We start from the raw sequence: 16,342 nt of genomic DNA, 5'->3' as shown, positions 1-16,342 counted from the left end.
GATATCAGACCAGTTCTCTAATTTGTCCATTCTGATATTCTTTATAAACTACTGAGGCAGCAGGGGACTAGTAATTAGGAATATCTGAGTTCTAATTGTAGCTCTGCCACCATCTCACTGTAACATTTGGCAAGTCATGTAAGCTTTCTGTTTTCCCTTTGGTAAAGTGGGCTATCCATATTCTGTTATAGAGCATTAATGTTTATATAGTGCTTTGAAGATGTAAATTGCTATGTAAGTGCTAATTACTTTTTCCAAAGTTGTGCAATTGCTGTATATTCTATTTAAGTAATTTGTTTGCAGTTCTCTTTTGGGAAGGAAACATTGAGGTAGCTATTTAATATACAAAAAACATAACTTCCAATCATTTGTCTTTCAGCTTCAGATCTGCAGCATGTACTTGCAGTTGCAAATGAAGAAGGCTTTGTTAGACTTTATGATACTGAAACCCAAAACAGTGGCAAGCAGATCTTTAGAGGTAAACGTAACTCAGAGCAAGATCTGAACTTGATGTAAAAAATGGGCATGATTTGTTAGAAGCAAAAAGCGCTTTTGCTGTGTTGACTAATACTTAAATATCGGCAGTACTTGCATTCCTTCTTTGTAATTTCATGGCTTCTGTTTTTAAAGCAGTAGTGTGAACATGTCCCCAGTATTGCTCTTCTAAACAAATTGTCCTATGTTGCTTTTAGCACCCGTGAAAAGCTGTTGTTGACAAGCCACAAAATGTAGTCATTTGAATGTTGGATTAAAAAAATGTTCATAGTTCTCTACAAGTGAATGTCACGCTTCAATGCGTTTCCAAGATGCCTACTTTTTGCATGGTCTGAACTAAACTTAGCCTTTGTTTTTCCTTCAGAGTGGCTGGCTCACTCAAATGCGGTCTTCGACCTTGCCTGGGTGCCTGGGGAACACAGGATTGTAAGATGACTTGTGCTCTCTGACTTTATTTTTAGTGCTCTGGTGAACGATGCAAAGAATGACTAAATCTTTTCATTTCTTCCCCTCAAGGTTACAGCTTCAGGAGACCAGACAGCCAAAGTGTGGGATGTGAGGGCTGGTGAGCTGCTTGGCATATGTAAAGGTCATCAGTGCAGCCTCAAGTCAGTTGCTTTCTCTAAATTTGAGAAAGGTAAATGTTCATGTTTCTCTCCCCATTTTTTTTTTTAAAGTAAATCTTAGTACTGATGAGATCTCTGGAGGCCAAAGCCCACTGTTTGTAGCACAGGCAGTGCCCAAGTAGGCTTCCTCACACTGCCCTTCCAATGTGGCTCAACTGTGTCCAGTAGAGACCTTCTCTGGGGTGAAAGGCTGGTTAAGTTTCCAGGACCACTCAGTTTTAGTGGTCTCTGGGCTGAAGTTGTCAACAAGGGTGTCTGTGCTATGTAGTTATACGTAAGGAACTGTAGCAAGGGTGGCCAAACCACAGTTTATGAGCAGCACGTGGCTTTTTTACAGTTAAAGTGCGGTTCGTGGCGCCTCCATCGCGCTTCCCCCTGCTTCTCTGTCCACCAGACTGGGGGGTGAGGTGGAGCTAGGGGCTTCTGCCCTTTGGCAAGGTGGTGGGGCTAGGGGCTTCTGCTCTGAGGGGAGGGGGGTCTCGGGGTTTCAGCCCTCCAGGGAGCACCTGCCAGGGCTTGGGGCTTCAGGCGGTGCCTCCTGCAGGGCTGAAGCCCTGAAACCGGCAGGCGAGCTTGGCTCTTGAACTTCTGAAGATTGTCATATGCAGCTCAGAGGATCAGTAAGTTTGGCCACCCCTGAACTATAGTAAGATTAGCTACTCCTGCCTGGGACACCAGAAAGCGATTTAATGCTGGTAACTTCTTGTGATCACTAACCTGAGCCAAATTTAAGCTATTAAAGTTGGAGGTCCCCTAAGTCATTCAATTCTCCTTGAACATTCATATGCTACTATCTTCAGTTGTTGCCTGTGGGTCAGTTGTAATAAGGAAAAACCCACCCATCTCCTTTGCCAAACAGTACCAAGCAGCAGGCTGCCTTTCCTCAGATTCTAAATCTACCACCTTAGCAGTGAGCCTGCAGCCTTGAGATGTGGTTGCCAGGTTTAGGGCTAGGACAGGCAGATGACGCAGGGCATTGTCACAGAGATGGTGCCACCCTGGCTTCAGTTAATCTTCTAAAATGAACACTTGTAACTTTTTGAAGCTAATAAATATGTTTCCCTCAGCTGTCTTCTGTACTGGAGGCAGAGATGGAAACGTCATGCTCTGGGACACCAGGTGCAACAAAAAAGGTAGGTGAGCTTTCAGAAGTGTGTAACGGGGCTGGTGGTGTGTATTGGAGCTTATTCTTTGGGGTTGATACAGTTTATTGCAATACAGGCAAAGCCCCTTAAACAGGACATGAATTATTTGGGGGAAAAGCTGCTTTAGTGGGAGAAAGCCAAGGATCTGATTTTTCTGTATTTAATGGGTATTACCACTTTCATGGCACTCTCAGATTTACCTAAGTCTCTGTATTGATATGTTTTGTGGGCCATAATTACAGAAATGTAGGGCTTGAAAGGGACCTTGAGAGGTCATCAAGTCCCACCCCTAAGATGAGGTTGGACCAAATAAGCCTTATCCCTGACAGGTGTTTGTCCAGCAATTCTTAAAAACCTCCAGTGAGTGGGATTCCACAACCTCTCTTGGAAGCCTGTTTGATAGTGTAACTACCCTTATTGTTAGAAAGTTTTTCCTACTATCTAACCTAAAGCCCCCTTGTTTCAGATTAAGCCCATTACTTCTTGTCCTGCCTTCACTTGACCCCCCATTTTGTAGTTGTGTATTTGATTTTTTTTCTTTCCTAAGTGCAGTACTTTGTACTTCTCTTTATTGAATTTCATCTTGATGATTTCAGACCAATTCTCCAATTTTTCAAGGTTATTTTGAATTCTAATCCTGTCCTCCAAAGTGTTTGCAACCTCTCCCTGCTTAGTGTCTTTCAACCAGTTGTACACCCACCTTTATGGTAATTACATCTAGATCACGTTTCCCTACTTTGCTTATGAGAATGTCATGTGGGACTGTGTCAAAAACCTTACTAATATGAAATCGCTTGTCTTGCTTCCCCCCATCCATGTCAGAAACCATGAAACCATGTCAGAGAGGAAAATAAGATTGATTTGGCCTGATTTGTTCTTACACAAATCTGTGCTAGTTATTCTTGATAACTCTGGGGCAAAAATTGGGGATTGGTCCTGCTTCAAGCAGGGGGTTGGACTAGATGACCTCCTGAGGTTCCTTCCAACCCTAACCTTCTACGATTCTATGATTCTATGAACCCTGTTATCCTCTAGGTGATTACAAATTGATGGTTTAATAATTGGTCTGTTGTTCACAGTTAGAGTTGCTACAAATTGTTCTCAGCTGCTGATCAGTGCTTTTGCTGTCCAGACTCTCAAGAGGCCCATCTGGAGGAAACAGCTCTTGGTGCATGCTGTTCTCCACACTTCCACTGTGCCTTTGCTCTTGCCAATCAGTTGGGGACTTCAACTCACCGGATCAGGCAGGGGAAAAAAAAATTATTAGAGAAATGTCCAAGACCAACCAGAAAGGAGAGTGTGTGAGGGTTAGGGCTGTGAGCTCATAGATGGCCTAACTGCTGTGATTTCAGTGAATACTATCAAAAGAGGAAAGATCTGATCCAAGAACTAGCTGCCCGAGATTTTACTTTACAGTTGTCTGACTCTCATGCAAGAAATGATGCCATAACATTGGTTTTAAACCTGTTCAGCATTGACACATGGGCAAGGCACCCTCACTAAGCTGCACCATATGTGACAGAACTCAGGTTAGTTGTAGACCAGTCAGATGGCTTTGTAAGGTGCTCAGACACCACGATGATAGGTGCAGGAGTGATGAATGAACAAAAAACTGAGTCTCCTCAATGAAATTTATCAGCTTCATTGTACTTGGAACCAGACTGGAGAAAGCACTACAAACGTACTGTGGGAGAAATCCTGCACTGGACTAGATGATCATATGTATTTCCCTTCACAATGTAGCTAACATTAATGAAGTGCTATGTAAGTGCTAACTTTTAGAAACTTGACACACACTGTATTTAATAAACCTCATGACTGCATGTTGTTAAATCAACAGGATTTAAATGTATTAAACTGATACTTCAGTGAAATTAATTGTAGAACTCACTGTCCTAAAGGGCTAACCATGGTTTGCACTTCACTTAATCAGGAAGAATTTAACCTATTGAAGAGTCCTGACTGAATGGCAGCTATTGCAATATATGCTCATGTTCTTTATTTCCTGCTTCTATTCAGTGTTTAAAATAACTGAAAATGCTTGTTTGCAGAGTATATGAATGAAACTAAAGGTCACTCTCAGTCAATTCCTAGAATGTATTTCCACTCTGTGTCTGTTTTTATTAAAACTATGGCTGTAAATGGGAGCTAATCTAGCAGTAATAAGTGAGGCTTCCTGGAACTGTCTTTCAGATGGATTTTACAGGCAGGTGAATCAAATTGGAGGAGCCCACAACATAGTAGACAAGCAGATACTCTCCAAACCCAAGAAGAAAAAGCAGAATCTCAGAGGACTTGCCCCTTCAGTGGTAAGAATTTGGAAGGTGAAAGAAATCTAGGACTCTACTTCCCAAGATAGCATTTTGTGTTGTGGTAGCTTAGCAAACTAAGAGAACAAGAGAGCATCTAGACTGGGGAGAGCTATCTAGTTTGAATGGGATAGAAATGCTGATAAGCTTATCTTCTTCAAAGCCTGATCTCTATTGTTGTTTTATAACCAGACACTGTGATCAATTTGGCTCACCTGTGTTGGAAATTAAATATGAGATCCAGTTATCCTTGAGCAAATCATATGTCCTTTCTTCCCCGGGTATGTGCTTGTGTTTTTACTTTGGAGGGATCAGTGCCCAGCATTACTCCATTCCTAGGCTTCTAAGATTTTTCAGGAAGCTATTGACACAGTCGTGCTTTTATATTTATAACTCATGGGAGTAAGAGTTGTGCCTATTTCATCCACTAAATGCAATGGTGCGAGAGCTCTACTATGTCTAATCTGCGAGGAGTGTTTTCAAATCTGAGCCCAATCCCATTGACCTCTGTGGGAATTCTATTTGCGGAGGGGCTTGAACCCGGTGTCCTAAATTGCAACTAGCACTCCTGGGCCTCCTGCCTATGGTGACTAACTTGCTGGGCAACAAAAACTTTGTGACCGTGGTGGAATCCAAGGACTGAGCCACTACTAAAGCAGGACTCTGGCTGGTTAACAGTTTGGCAGAACTCAGAATGAATCCGTCTGGGAGGAAGAGTGAACTGATTTCCCAAACATTCATGCTGGCCTTGAACTTTGCAGAGAATCTCTACTGACTGTGACAGAAAACAAATAGCTTTCTTTTCCTTTTAGGATTTCCAGCAGAGTGTGACAGTGGTGCTGCTTCAAGATGAACACACCCTTATCTCTGCAGGAGCTGTCGATGGGTAAGGAGAGAGAGAATGGATGTTTTTCTGAGCTAATCTGAATTTTCCTCTCAGTGTCACAGGCAGAAACTGAACAAAAATTGTAGGGGTCCCAGTAGATTTTACATATTGCTTGAATCGCAGTAAATTGCTGGTGAACATCTTAAGTGTTACTGACTGTCCATCTAACAAAATCTAGAGTGGACAATAAGAGCCATGAATGGTTCTAACAGGAGGCAAGCTCACGCTCTGGTATTCTGGCACATGGGCAGATGAGATGCCTTGTTTAACTGCCTAGGGAAATTCACTCTACTTGCCAATTAGAAAGGTCTCTAACCATGTTAATTTTACATCTAAATGCAGCTTGATAGCATCACTTTTAAGGAAGCAATGCACTATAATAGCAATTTTTCATCTGTAGAGTTTAAAATTCTTCACAAAGGTGGGCAGGCATTTCCCCCATGTTACAGGTGGGGAAACCAAGGCAAAGAGCAGCTTGGTGGCTTTCCCAAAATCACTTAGGGTATGTCTACACTGCAATTAAACACCTGTGGCTGGCCCATGCCAGCTAACTTGGGCGCAGACTGTGAGAGTGTAAAACTGTGGTGTAGATGGCTCAGGCTGGAGGGTCCCAAAGCGCAGGCTCCTGTCTGAGCCCGAACATCTACACCACAATTTTATAGCCCCGTGAGCCTGAGCCAGCTGATGTGGGCCAGCCACAGGTGTCTAATTGCAGTGTAGACAAACCCTAGGAGGCCTTCCGATCCAGACCAGTGCTGAATCTGCTGGATTGCATTACGACTTCTGAATGTGTTTCTTACGCCTCCTTACTGGGGTTTTAATTAGTAGGGCAAGCCATGAATTTTTTAAAAAAACTTGGCTTGGAAAGAGCACTCCTGTAAAGGTATGTTAAAATTATGGTCCTTATGTGACTAATCTCCTTAAAAGCCTGGTGTCCTAAAACGGGTTGTGATGGTGAACCCAAGGTATTGCTGCCTTTCATGACAAGTGATTGAGTTTTCTTTTAAGCTTCATAACCAAGTACTAGATGGATGCTGTTTTAATTGTTCTAGCACCTCCATTTTTGTTTAGGGAAAGCTGTCAGACTACTGAGTGGAAATCTTATTCTTCAGCTAATGAGCTGCGCGGGATAAAAAAATTGTTGAGTTACAGAGGGTGCATTTTTGGGGTGCCAGGTCTGTTGGTATATCTTGGAGTGCCAATAAACTGTCCTTCTGGTTAATGTGGAGATCACCTTCTCAGGCTCTGATCCTGCAACCACCTCCATGTGGCCAGATCCCTGAACACAAGCAGAGTGCTACTGAAGTCAACAGGGCTGGGGCCCACCTGCATGGAGCTCATTGCTGGGTGAGGGCCTTCATGACAGAGGCTTGCTCCTGGAGAGCAAGGAAGAAGCTTGAAGAGCTTTTTCAGTATGACTGTCAAAATATCAGTGCATCCTCTTTATTTTAGTTTTCATCTGAGAAAATTAACTTAGTTTGTTATTTCATTGGGTCAAATTACATCTCAGTTCTCTCTGAAACCTGATTCTTGGACTGAAAAACTTCCATGATTTAGCCTTAAATATATTCTGTTGGTTGCAAAAATAAAACATTCTGGAAGGTGAAAGGCAGTCAGTGACTCCACTGCCTAGCCCAGCAATCTCAGTTGTCATTCTCTCAGCAGGCTTTTGCTCTGGTTTGCTTCAGTCATGCTGCATTTCTAGATTCACTGGGTACAAGCGGTGGGGAGCCATCCTCTGATTGCTGTAGAATGCTTTTATCAGCTCTGTGTAGCAGGTGTAGAAGCTGAAGATGCCTGTATCTTGAATTTCAGTGTAATCAAAGTATGGGACCTGCGCAAGAACTACACCATGTATCGGCAGGATCCGGTGCCGTTCAAGTCATTCTGCTACCCTGGGATCAGCACTCGCAAACTGGGTAAGCAACTGAATGATGTTACTCCTCAAAGTTGCAGGTTGATCTGGAAATCACTGACACAAGACATGAGCCCCCTCCAAGTCATCTTCTTTCACATCATTTTTCAGATCTGACTGGCCTGTTTTAGTAGGACTTTTTTTTTTTTTTTAAACAGCCAGCACCGGAAAGTCAAGCTTTTTCTCCTGCTTCTGTATCACCAAACCAGTAATAATAACTCCTGTGGGCCTTTCCAATGGGGTTGCACAAAAGCAACTGGGTGGAGAACATGGCCCTGCAATCTGAACTTAGCTAACTTGGTGATGATGAATGAGCTAAAACCAAATTCAGCTCCTTCTTTCTTTGCTGTGTGGGCTCTGTAAACACAGTAAAACTTCTATTGGTCAGAAAAGTAAGCAGCTCTGATTCTGAATACACATAGGGAGCAGATCTACTGAGTAAGAAGTTGCTATTTTTACATGGTAGCTTTCTTCACTAGAACCGCACTTTAAGGCCCAGCTTATTATAAACAATCTTTATTTTGTTTCTGTTGCTCTGCACTTACGCTGATTAAAATCCTTGTATCCTAACTCCACAAGAATAGCATACTGGATCGGACCAGTGCTCCATCTAGTTCAGTATCTTGTCTCTGACAGTATGAGTCCAGTACCAGCTGCTTCCAAAAAAGATGAAAGAAATCCTGCAGCAGGTGTGCACACAGGGAACGCTTTCCCTTCCCTGGAACCCTAACTAATCAGTTAGAGGTTGGCTTATGCCCTGCAGCATGAAGTTTTATGTTCCTTCCAAAACTCTTGGTGGTTATTTATTTAATCTTTTACTGTTTATATATCTGGATGTTCTTGTTACCCATGTAAATCCAACTTTACAAATGCCAGTGAGATTGCTGCTTTTGAAAGTCCAGTTTATATAGGTGAGATGGATGGTTTCTAAACTTCTCCTTAAAGTCTTGGGAGAGTTCAGGGGTGAGAACATCCCAGTAACGTCACATGTAATAGAGATGCCCAGAATTGTGCCCAGAAGCCTTCTGTTTGTTTTCTTGGAATTACTGGTTATGCAGACCTTCTTTTTCTGTCTCCAGGATATTCTAGTCTGGTTTTGGACTCCACTGGTACCAGTCTGTTTGCTAACTGCACAGATGACAATATTTACATGTTCAGTATGACAAGTTTAAAGACCACTCCAGGTAAGAATGATACCCATGGAAACAGCTGCCAAATGGCTAGACTGACACTGTAAAATGCAGCTTCTAAGCTTCAGCCGCAAGTTAGGCACCTCCTAAAATCGGGTCAGGATGGCTCAGGGCATTGTTAAAGGAGTACAGACCTCTTCTTGCAAATCTAGTTCAAGTTGGGTCCAGGTCAGTAATGAAAGTAAAGTTGATGCAAACGGATGATGATTTGGTGGCCTGTATGAAATTAGTTTGGTCTCAGCCTGGATATCCACACCAAACAAACCACCATTACAACTGGCACTAACTGGAACCCTTTGTTAGCAGTTTTGGTAGAGAGTGCAAGGATGTGCAAAGTTTATTCTGTCTTTTAACCCTTGAAGACTGAAGTGCCATTTATCTATCTACCAGGCACAATGTGGATAGTAGCAATGCAAGCTTTCCCCATCACTTATGCCCTGTTTTGGAGGGACTGCCTGAAGGAACAAGAAGCCTACTTATTCCTTTGTATCTTCTGAGACTGCCCACAAAGAGCATCTGTTACAATATCTGTTCTTGTGATGTGCTCAGATCCGTTGTGATGAAGTTGGGATAAAAACTAGGAACTGAACTAGGGCCACTAGCTCACTCAGGCCATGTCTACACTTACTGGAGATCAACACTGCTGTAATCGATGCAGTGGGGGTTGATTTAGCAGGTCTGGTGAAGTCCCGCTAAATTAACAGTAGAGTGCTCTCTGGTCGACTCTGGTACTCCACCAGAATGAGAAGAGTAAGGTAAGTCGACGGGACGGGAGAGTGTCTCCCGTCAATGCAGCGTAGTGTAGACACCAGAATAAGTTGACCAAAGCTACCTCGGCTCCAGTTACATTATTCATGTAGCTGGAGTAGTGTAACTTAGGTCAATTTACAGCGGTAGCGTAGACAAGGCCTCAGAGACCACAGCTACCAGATTAGGAATGTTTAGCTTCTGGTCATTACCCCTGTAAAGCACACTTTAACCAGTGAACTCAGGGTTGAAATGTCCCACACTCTAGTGCCATCTCTGAACTCTAAAGTTTCATTAAGACTTAATGTATGAGGACAAGAAATGTTATACCAATAAAATAAAAACCAGCAGGGGGTTATTAAAGGGGATAAGACAAAATGTCACAATTATTGTGAATACAAAAAGAATCATAGGCAGTCAGTTATAGCTATAACATTTCATTAAGTTTCACATTCATTCACACGTTCGCTCATACATACACACACAGGTTCTGCAGCTGCTGTATAGTTCCCAGTCCTGAATGTAGCTTGAGTTCGTGGCTTGGATTCGTAGCTTGTGGCGGCTAACTGGCCAGGAAAGCCGGGCACAAGGAAGAGCTGGGTCTCTGTTGGACATGCACCGATGGCCTTTCATGTTGGCAGCAGAATGTTACCCTCTAAGTCTTCCATCTCACCCATCCTTTCTGTAGGCTTTAGTTTGAATCCAGAGTCTATAGGTCTTGCTGTGTCACCCTGCTTCTGGGTTCCATGTGATTGATCACCTGTCAATTGCAGACATGACTTTCAGCCTAGGACCTGGCTTTGATGTTTCTTCAATGTACTTTTGTTCTTTTCTTTTGAGGGTGGATTCCTCTTACTTTGTCAGGGCTGTTGTCTGCATCTTCAGCCGTTGGGTGTTTACACTTCATTTCATCAGGACAGGCTGGGGCTGGAGGTTGATTCCATCATCTATACATACCTCATTCACATATCTAAACTAAACTAATAAGATTACAGCAGAGTTTTGCAAAAATAAAGGTTGCAGCAAGCTTTTACAAAATGGAGTGAGCATTTTAAAATGGAGTTTGAGTTACAATAGAGACAAGTATAACGAATGGCAAACAGTGAGCAGAAGTTACAATGTTGAAACAGTGTAAGTTTCAGCGATTTAAGCAGCAATTGGATTGAAAGTGAAACTCAATTAGCCAGTTATTGGGGTACCTGGGTTTATGAATGAATGTAGTTTCATTCATAAAACTTTACTTATGAAGTTATATTAATAAAGTGAACAATTAAAAACAATTTCATTGATCAGTTCTACAGAAATGCATGTGGTCTGATGATAAATTGTCTCAAAAGATCTTAAGACATCACCATTCTGAGTTGAGTTTTTATAACAGTCCCCAGAACACTCCTACACTATATGAGGTCTTCAGCAGGGATCCAGACTATCTTTTCAGATGGCTTTGGCTGTGCCTCTGTGACCTTTATGCTAACACAGTGATTAATGAATTGTGATGCACAGAGCTGCTTCTGTAAGAGACTGACAAATGCTTCACCGCAATAAGCAGTGACACTTCTTACTAGATGTAGCCCAGTCAATGGCATTGTTTTAGAGACTTTCCAGAGACTTTTCTTAGTCACTCTGCCAACAGAACTCAAAAGAACAAGGCCCCACTCTGTACCCTCTTCAGGAAGACAGCCCAGTGAGAATGCTTCCAGAACTGAGCAGTAGTGGCAGTTCTCAATATTACCAGATTAGCTGTTGATGTCAGATATGCTATTTCTCAGTTCTGGAAGCATTTTCACCAGGCTGCCCTCCTGAAGGAAATTCCCTTCCCTAGGTGTGGTCCTGCCTCTTCAACAGCACAACACAGGGGAAACATAAGAATGGCAAACCTGGCCACTCGGAGAAGAAAAATCACGCATCAGATTTCTGTGCTAATGAACGTACAGACTGCGGGGGGAGGGGGGGAGTGTTAACTAACCAGCAACAGCACCATCATGTTAATTTATCTTCAGCTTGTCTCCATACAACCATCCTTAGGTATAGTTTTGTTTAAATAGTAGTCATTTCTGTAGAGAGGGCATAAGATTGGGAGGCTGGGTGAGGAGGTGTCTAGAAGGATCTTTTATATTTTTTTTCCTACACTGTGGATCATTTTCGACCCCTGCACTATGAACAGAAAGTCTGAGTTCTAGTAATACTTGCTGTGCAGCCCTAGGCAAGTCATTCCATTTTTCTGTCTCCATTTCCCTGTATTTAAAATGGAGATGTTGACACTGATGACTATCCCCAAGGAAGATTAATTAGATAATGTCTATATAGAGCCTTGAACTTACCTATTCTATACAAAAACTAAATAATTTATAATTCCTGTATAAGGTTTATAAATAGAGCTGGGCAGATTTCTTCAGTTGAATAGTAAATTCCCAGACAAATGCAGTTTCAGGGAGACTATTCCTGATTTGGTGTAGAATTCAGCAAATAGTTTCGGCCACGTAAAAAGTGAGGGGTGGGAAATGGGAAAAGTCAGCTGTTCCTTTAAAGATTTCATTTCAGAATGAACTGGTTCAAACTGACATTTTGTTTTGAAATAATGGTTCCAGTCAAGCTGAACAAAATTTGTTTGGTTTGTATGTTTTGGTAACAATCTGAAAAAAATCAGTTTTGGTGTGAAATTAAACACATTTTTGGGGCATTTTTCAGTTCAGCCACAAAATCAATTATGCACTCAGTGCTAGTCCTAGAGGGACAGGACAGTCTCCAGTCTGGCTTTTGAATTTAGTCAGTAGCTTCTATTAACTTGTATTCATTAGGAGGCAAATCTTGATTTCATATTATTGGTTGCAAAACATTTCACTTTTGTTTCAAAGAATTCTCAGCCCAACAGAATGTGTCGATCCTATTCTGAGCCCTGCAGAGGGCAGCAGACTCTTGCAGATTCACTTCAATAATTAGAAAACCAGCAGGATCTGCTGTTGCTTTTCTTTTTGTAGCTCTGTCTGAATCAATTCTGTTCCCTTTTAATTTGGAGGAGGAAGTAGGGAAATGGCTCTTCAGTGGGATCTGTCCCTGTGGCCAGCATGCAAGCTCATGCCGCAGCCTGTCACTCTGTATACTGCATTGAACCAAAAGTTAGCAAGAGCCACAGGATCCAGCGGGGTGTGGTGACCTTTGTAAATGCAAGTTCATGAAATACTCTAAATACAAACAAATACCTTTCTATTTGTTTGTATTTGTAAGTGCTTTGGTCAATGAATTGAAAAGCTTGTTAGTTTCATGGTAACTAAACACCTGCTAAACTGCTACTCTAAGTTCTTACTGTATTGCTGTAAATCAGACACCATGACGTTCACAGTTCGCTTCCTAGCTCCGTATGCCAGTGTTGGCAGAGGGCCTCAGTCACACATCATGCTAAATTGGGTAACTTGCCCTTTCTACCTTGATAAGAAGCCCGTGTGCAGAGTGGCCGAGTGCTCTAGATCTGTGTGCTGCTCCCGTGTTGGCTGCTGGAACTTCCGGTTCTTGGCATACCAAGGATTGCAGCTATTCAGGGCAGTAGTTTCAAGGCTTAATAGTTCAGGCGAGGTGTTACTGAGACTTCAAAAATAGGCAAGTGACCGTTGTCTCTGAGCCAGCACATATTCTCCTTAAGAAATAAAGCACTGGCAGGAAGAAGGGGGAGGAGCAAATGCCTCCTCCACTGTTTCAGTAGAAGCCAGGTCTTTAGCTAACAACAATTACTGGGTTCCCCATTCTTTTGGGGGTGGTGCAGAGAGCTGCACTCGTGGCCCTGAGAATAGGAGACAAAGAGGCTGACTGAGGGGCCTGGGCTTGGCCCAGAGGAGGTCTTTGCCTGGTGCTGTCACACGGGAAGGAGAGGATTTAACAAAGCTATTAGATGACTGCACCACTGTGCTGTGGAGGGGTCAGTTTATAACAAAAGGGAATGGTGCCCTCTGCTAGCTAGTGGATGAAACTTCAGGCCCTAAAGCAAGGGAGTCTGTATAACCACTGCCTTTTGAGCTATGTGAACAGGCAGGAAAAGCCTGTAATGTCAGCCCTAGTTGTGTAACCAGGTGAACTCCAGAATTCTGTTCTGAGTTTATTTATTTTTATTACTTTTTTTTTGTCTCAGTGGCAGTCTTCAGTGGACACCAGAATTCCACCTTTTATGTCAAGTCCAGCACTAGCCCAGATGACCAGTTCCTGGTTAGTGGCTCAAGCGACCAGAGTGCCTACATCTGGAAGGTGAGACACTTGAAAGAAACCCAGACACAAAGCCCCAACCTGATGGCCCAGAACTGTTCCCTTTTCTCCTTTTGTTTGCTCTCCACATTCACATAGCGAATGGAGATGAGTGGGGAGGAGGGGTCCCATTTAAAGCAGCACAGGCTTAGTTTCTTGCATGTTGTGCCCAGAGTATACAGCTGTCAAACTTGAATGTAACTATTAATGTAAAACAGAGCTAACCGCCCGCCACCACTATGTCTCTCATCACTGCTGATTATTGCAAGTTGCTGATCTTAATCTGGCTTTAATGGGCATTAAAATCTTCTTTCTGTTTATTCAGCAGCTATGACAGGTAGAAGGTTCTTGGTTCATATTTAGCAGTGGTGCACATTAGTGGAGTCTAACTGCTTAATTGTTTTAAGGGGCACTTTTGTTTTCCAGTTCATAAGCTCTTGCTTCAGACATAGCTTTTTCTCATGCTTAATTTGCAATAGTTAAAACCTTTGTATTATGGCAAGGGCTCAGCCAGAGCCTTCAGCAAAATTCCGAAATGTTGGCTGACAGCTGAGGAGCTTAGTCACTTGGCATCTCTAGCTGATGTGTAGGAAATGCAAATGTCATGTTAATAGCAGGGCCTTCAAAATGAGAGAAGTTCTGTTCCTCGCTGTGTCGTGTGGGGAGGGATTGTGGGGTTTCATCCACACAGGAACGTGGATAAGAGAGGCATTCTCAGACAAAGAGACAAATGGGTAGAATCTTTAGGTGACTGTTTGTGTAAGTTTTTTGTGTAACTCTTCAGATTATGCTGTTTAATGCTGCAATGAATTCTGGCTGGGATGTCTTTCAATACCATACTAGTGTTCCTGGGGTAAAGTTAGAAGCATATTGATTATAAGAGCAGGAAATCAGTGAATTTGGAATCCTGTGTCTTAACTGGCCATGAGACTCTTTTTTTCTCAATCTTAGAATTGTTATTGCTGTCTCCATTTTACGTTAGCACCATTGGCCTAAACGCAGCCACTCTCATGCAGGAAGCTCCTGCTGTCCCTGATCAATATTGCGCGCGTTCACACACACACACCTACCTCCCTCCCTCCCTCTCTGTATAGTTATAGTTCTCTTACTTAGATTTTCTTATCCTGGCAGCCGCCCTGTGGTGGTGGATTTCAATAGATAGGAACCTATTTAAGTACCAACCACAACTTAATCCACATTAGGATGAATCGTCACTTTCATCTCTAATATTGTGGTCCGTGTCCAAAGCCTCTGCCAGCCCCCCTCCCCCAAGTAACCCTTTCATGGCACTGTGCAACCTGTACACTGTCTTCTGTTCCTCAGAGGCAAAATTCATCTCCTTACAGGGGATAAGAGAGAGCTATTTAAATGTGACCCACCTGACCTATATCCAGTCAGCCAATTGGCTTCAAACACACTTGCACGAGCACTTCTGAATTCCTTGGTTTACTCATATTCACTACCAAATGATGTATTTGATGTGATGCTTTCACTCCTGCCTACACCTAACTCAGTATGTACCTTCTAATATCAGGCGCTGGCAAAGTCAGTTGTCCTAAAATCGAATCTGACCTGCTTTCCCGGCCTGGTCTCTTTTCATGATGGGTTTGGAAATAAAAGCAAAGTTAGGAGTTCAGAGTATGTACAACTGCAGTCTTGGCTCAGGCTAGTAGCCATTTTGGGTCTGAGAGAAGCGTTCTTGTAAGGTAAATCTGATGAAGTGAGCTGTAGCTCACGAAAGCTCATGCTCAATTAAATTGGTTAGTCTCTAAGGTGCCACAAGGACTCCTTTTCTTCTTGTAAGGTTCGTGGCTGCTTATTTAGGAGTAGCAGCGCCACAGTGATGTGTTTGCTTTCATAGCAAAACTAATAGGTATCCACTTAGGCTTATCCACGCCAGGCCCTTCAGTGGTTCATAACGTACCGGGCTTATCCAGCGAACAGGCTGTGTCATCTTGCATTGCACATTTTCAAGTCCATGTTTTTAAAAAGGTTCCCTGGAAACTATGCTGGGAACAGCACAGGAATATTTAAGGGCTTCATAAAATTCAGAAAAAATGGATTTAAAATCCATCTGTTTATTTTTATAAAATTCCCAGTGCTGTAGCATGTGGATGCCAAACATTAATTAAAACAAATATATGAAGGATGGTCAGATGACCATTATTATGTTAACCCTGTGGCTACTTTATGTAGTGGTAGCATTCTCTACTCCGACAATCGAAAACTTATCACAAATTCTACCTACTCAGATTCCTTCCTGTGCCCTGAAGGCTGCCAGACTTTATTGATTTTGATGTAAACATACTACTGAGATGATCAGTGCTGTAGAAAATATATGACCAGCTGCTCTGAGAAGCATACAGGTGAGCTGCCAAAAGAGACAAAGGCTAGCCTCATATTTTCAAACTGGGAGGGTGTTCTGAGAAGAGGCGCTGTCTGTGCAAATTCAGAGGTAGGTAAAAGGTAATTTAATGAGGACATTGTCCACCCAAGACATTTCCAGGAGACTCTTGATCAGGAGTGGGATGTTGTACCTAGGTCAGGAAATGCTATGGACAGAGGTTATTGCTGACCAGACAAGGAGCATCTTGTGGTTCCACATTTCAGCATGTGACATCACTTGCATGTAGTAAGCACTTCAAGAAAAGTAACTGCTGGCCCAGTAATAAGTTGCATCTGTAAGAACCCTTGCATTCAGCTTAGCATTAAGGGTAGGGGTGGAAAGTATTTATTTTAAAATGGACATCTTACTTTGAACCACTAACTGACCAGGAACAGGAAGAAACTTCCTTTACA

At 42.6% G+C, this 16,342-nt stretch overlaps 1 protein-coding gene across 1 annotated transcript in view; it reads left to right on the top strand.

Annotated features, from left to right (window-relative positions):
* Window positions 1-16,342, top strand: part of DTL (denticleless E3 ubiquitin protein ligase adapter) — a 32,902-nt gene that overhangs the window by 3,746 nt on the left and 12,814 nt on the right. Inside the window, exons 3-11 of the mRNA XM_077813784.1 lie at window positions 380-478; window positions 860-921; window positions 1,012-1,132; window positions 2,189-2,254; window positions 4,460-4,575; window positions 5,388-5,461; window positions 7,277-7,380; window positions 8,456-8,560; window positions 13,434-13,546. Of these exons, the coding sequence (XP_077669910.1) occupies window positions 380-478; window positions 860-921; window positions 1,012-1,132; window positions 2,189-2,254; window positions 4,460-4,575; window positions 5,388-5,461; window positions 7,277-7,380; window positions 8,456-8,560; window positions 13,434-13,546 (860 nt within the window). The remainder of the gene's footprint in view (window positions 1-379; window positions 479-859; window positions 922-1,011; window positions 1,133-2,188; window positions 2,255-4,459; window positions 4,576-5,387; window positions 5,462-7,276; window positions 7,381-8,455; window positions 8,561-13,433; window positions 13,547-16,342) is intronic.

This window comes from Eretmochelys imbricata, chromosome 3 (assembly GCF_965152235.1).
Source record: "Eretmochelys imbricata isolate rEreImb1 chromosome 3, rEreImb1.hap1, whole genome shotgun sequence".
Lineage (NCBI taxonomy): Eukaryota > Metazoa > Chordata > Testudines > Cheloniidae > Eretmochelys > Eretmochelys imbricata.
This window is presented reverse-complemented; position numbering and strand designations above follow the sequence as displayed.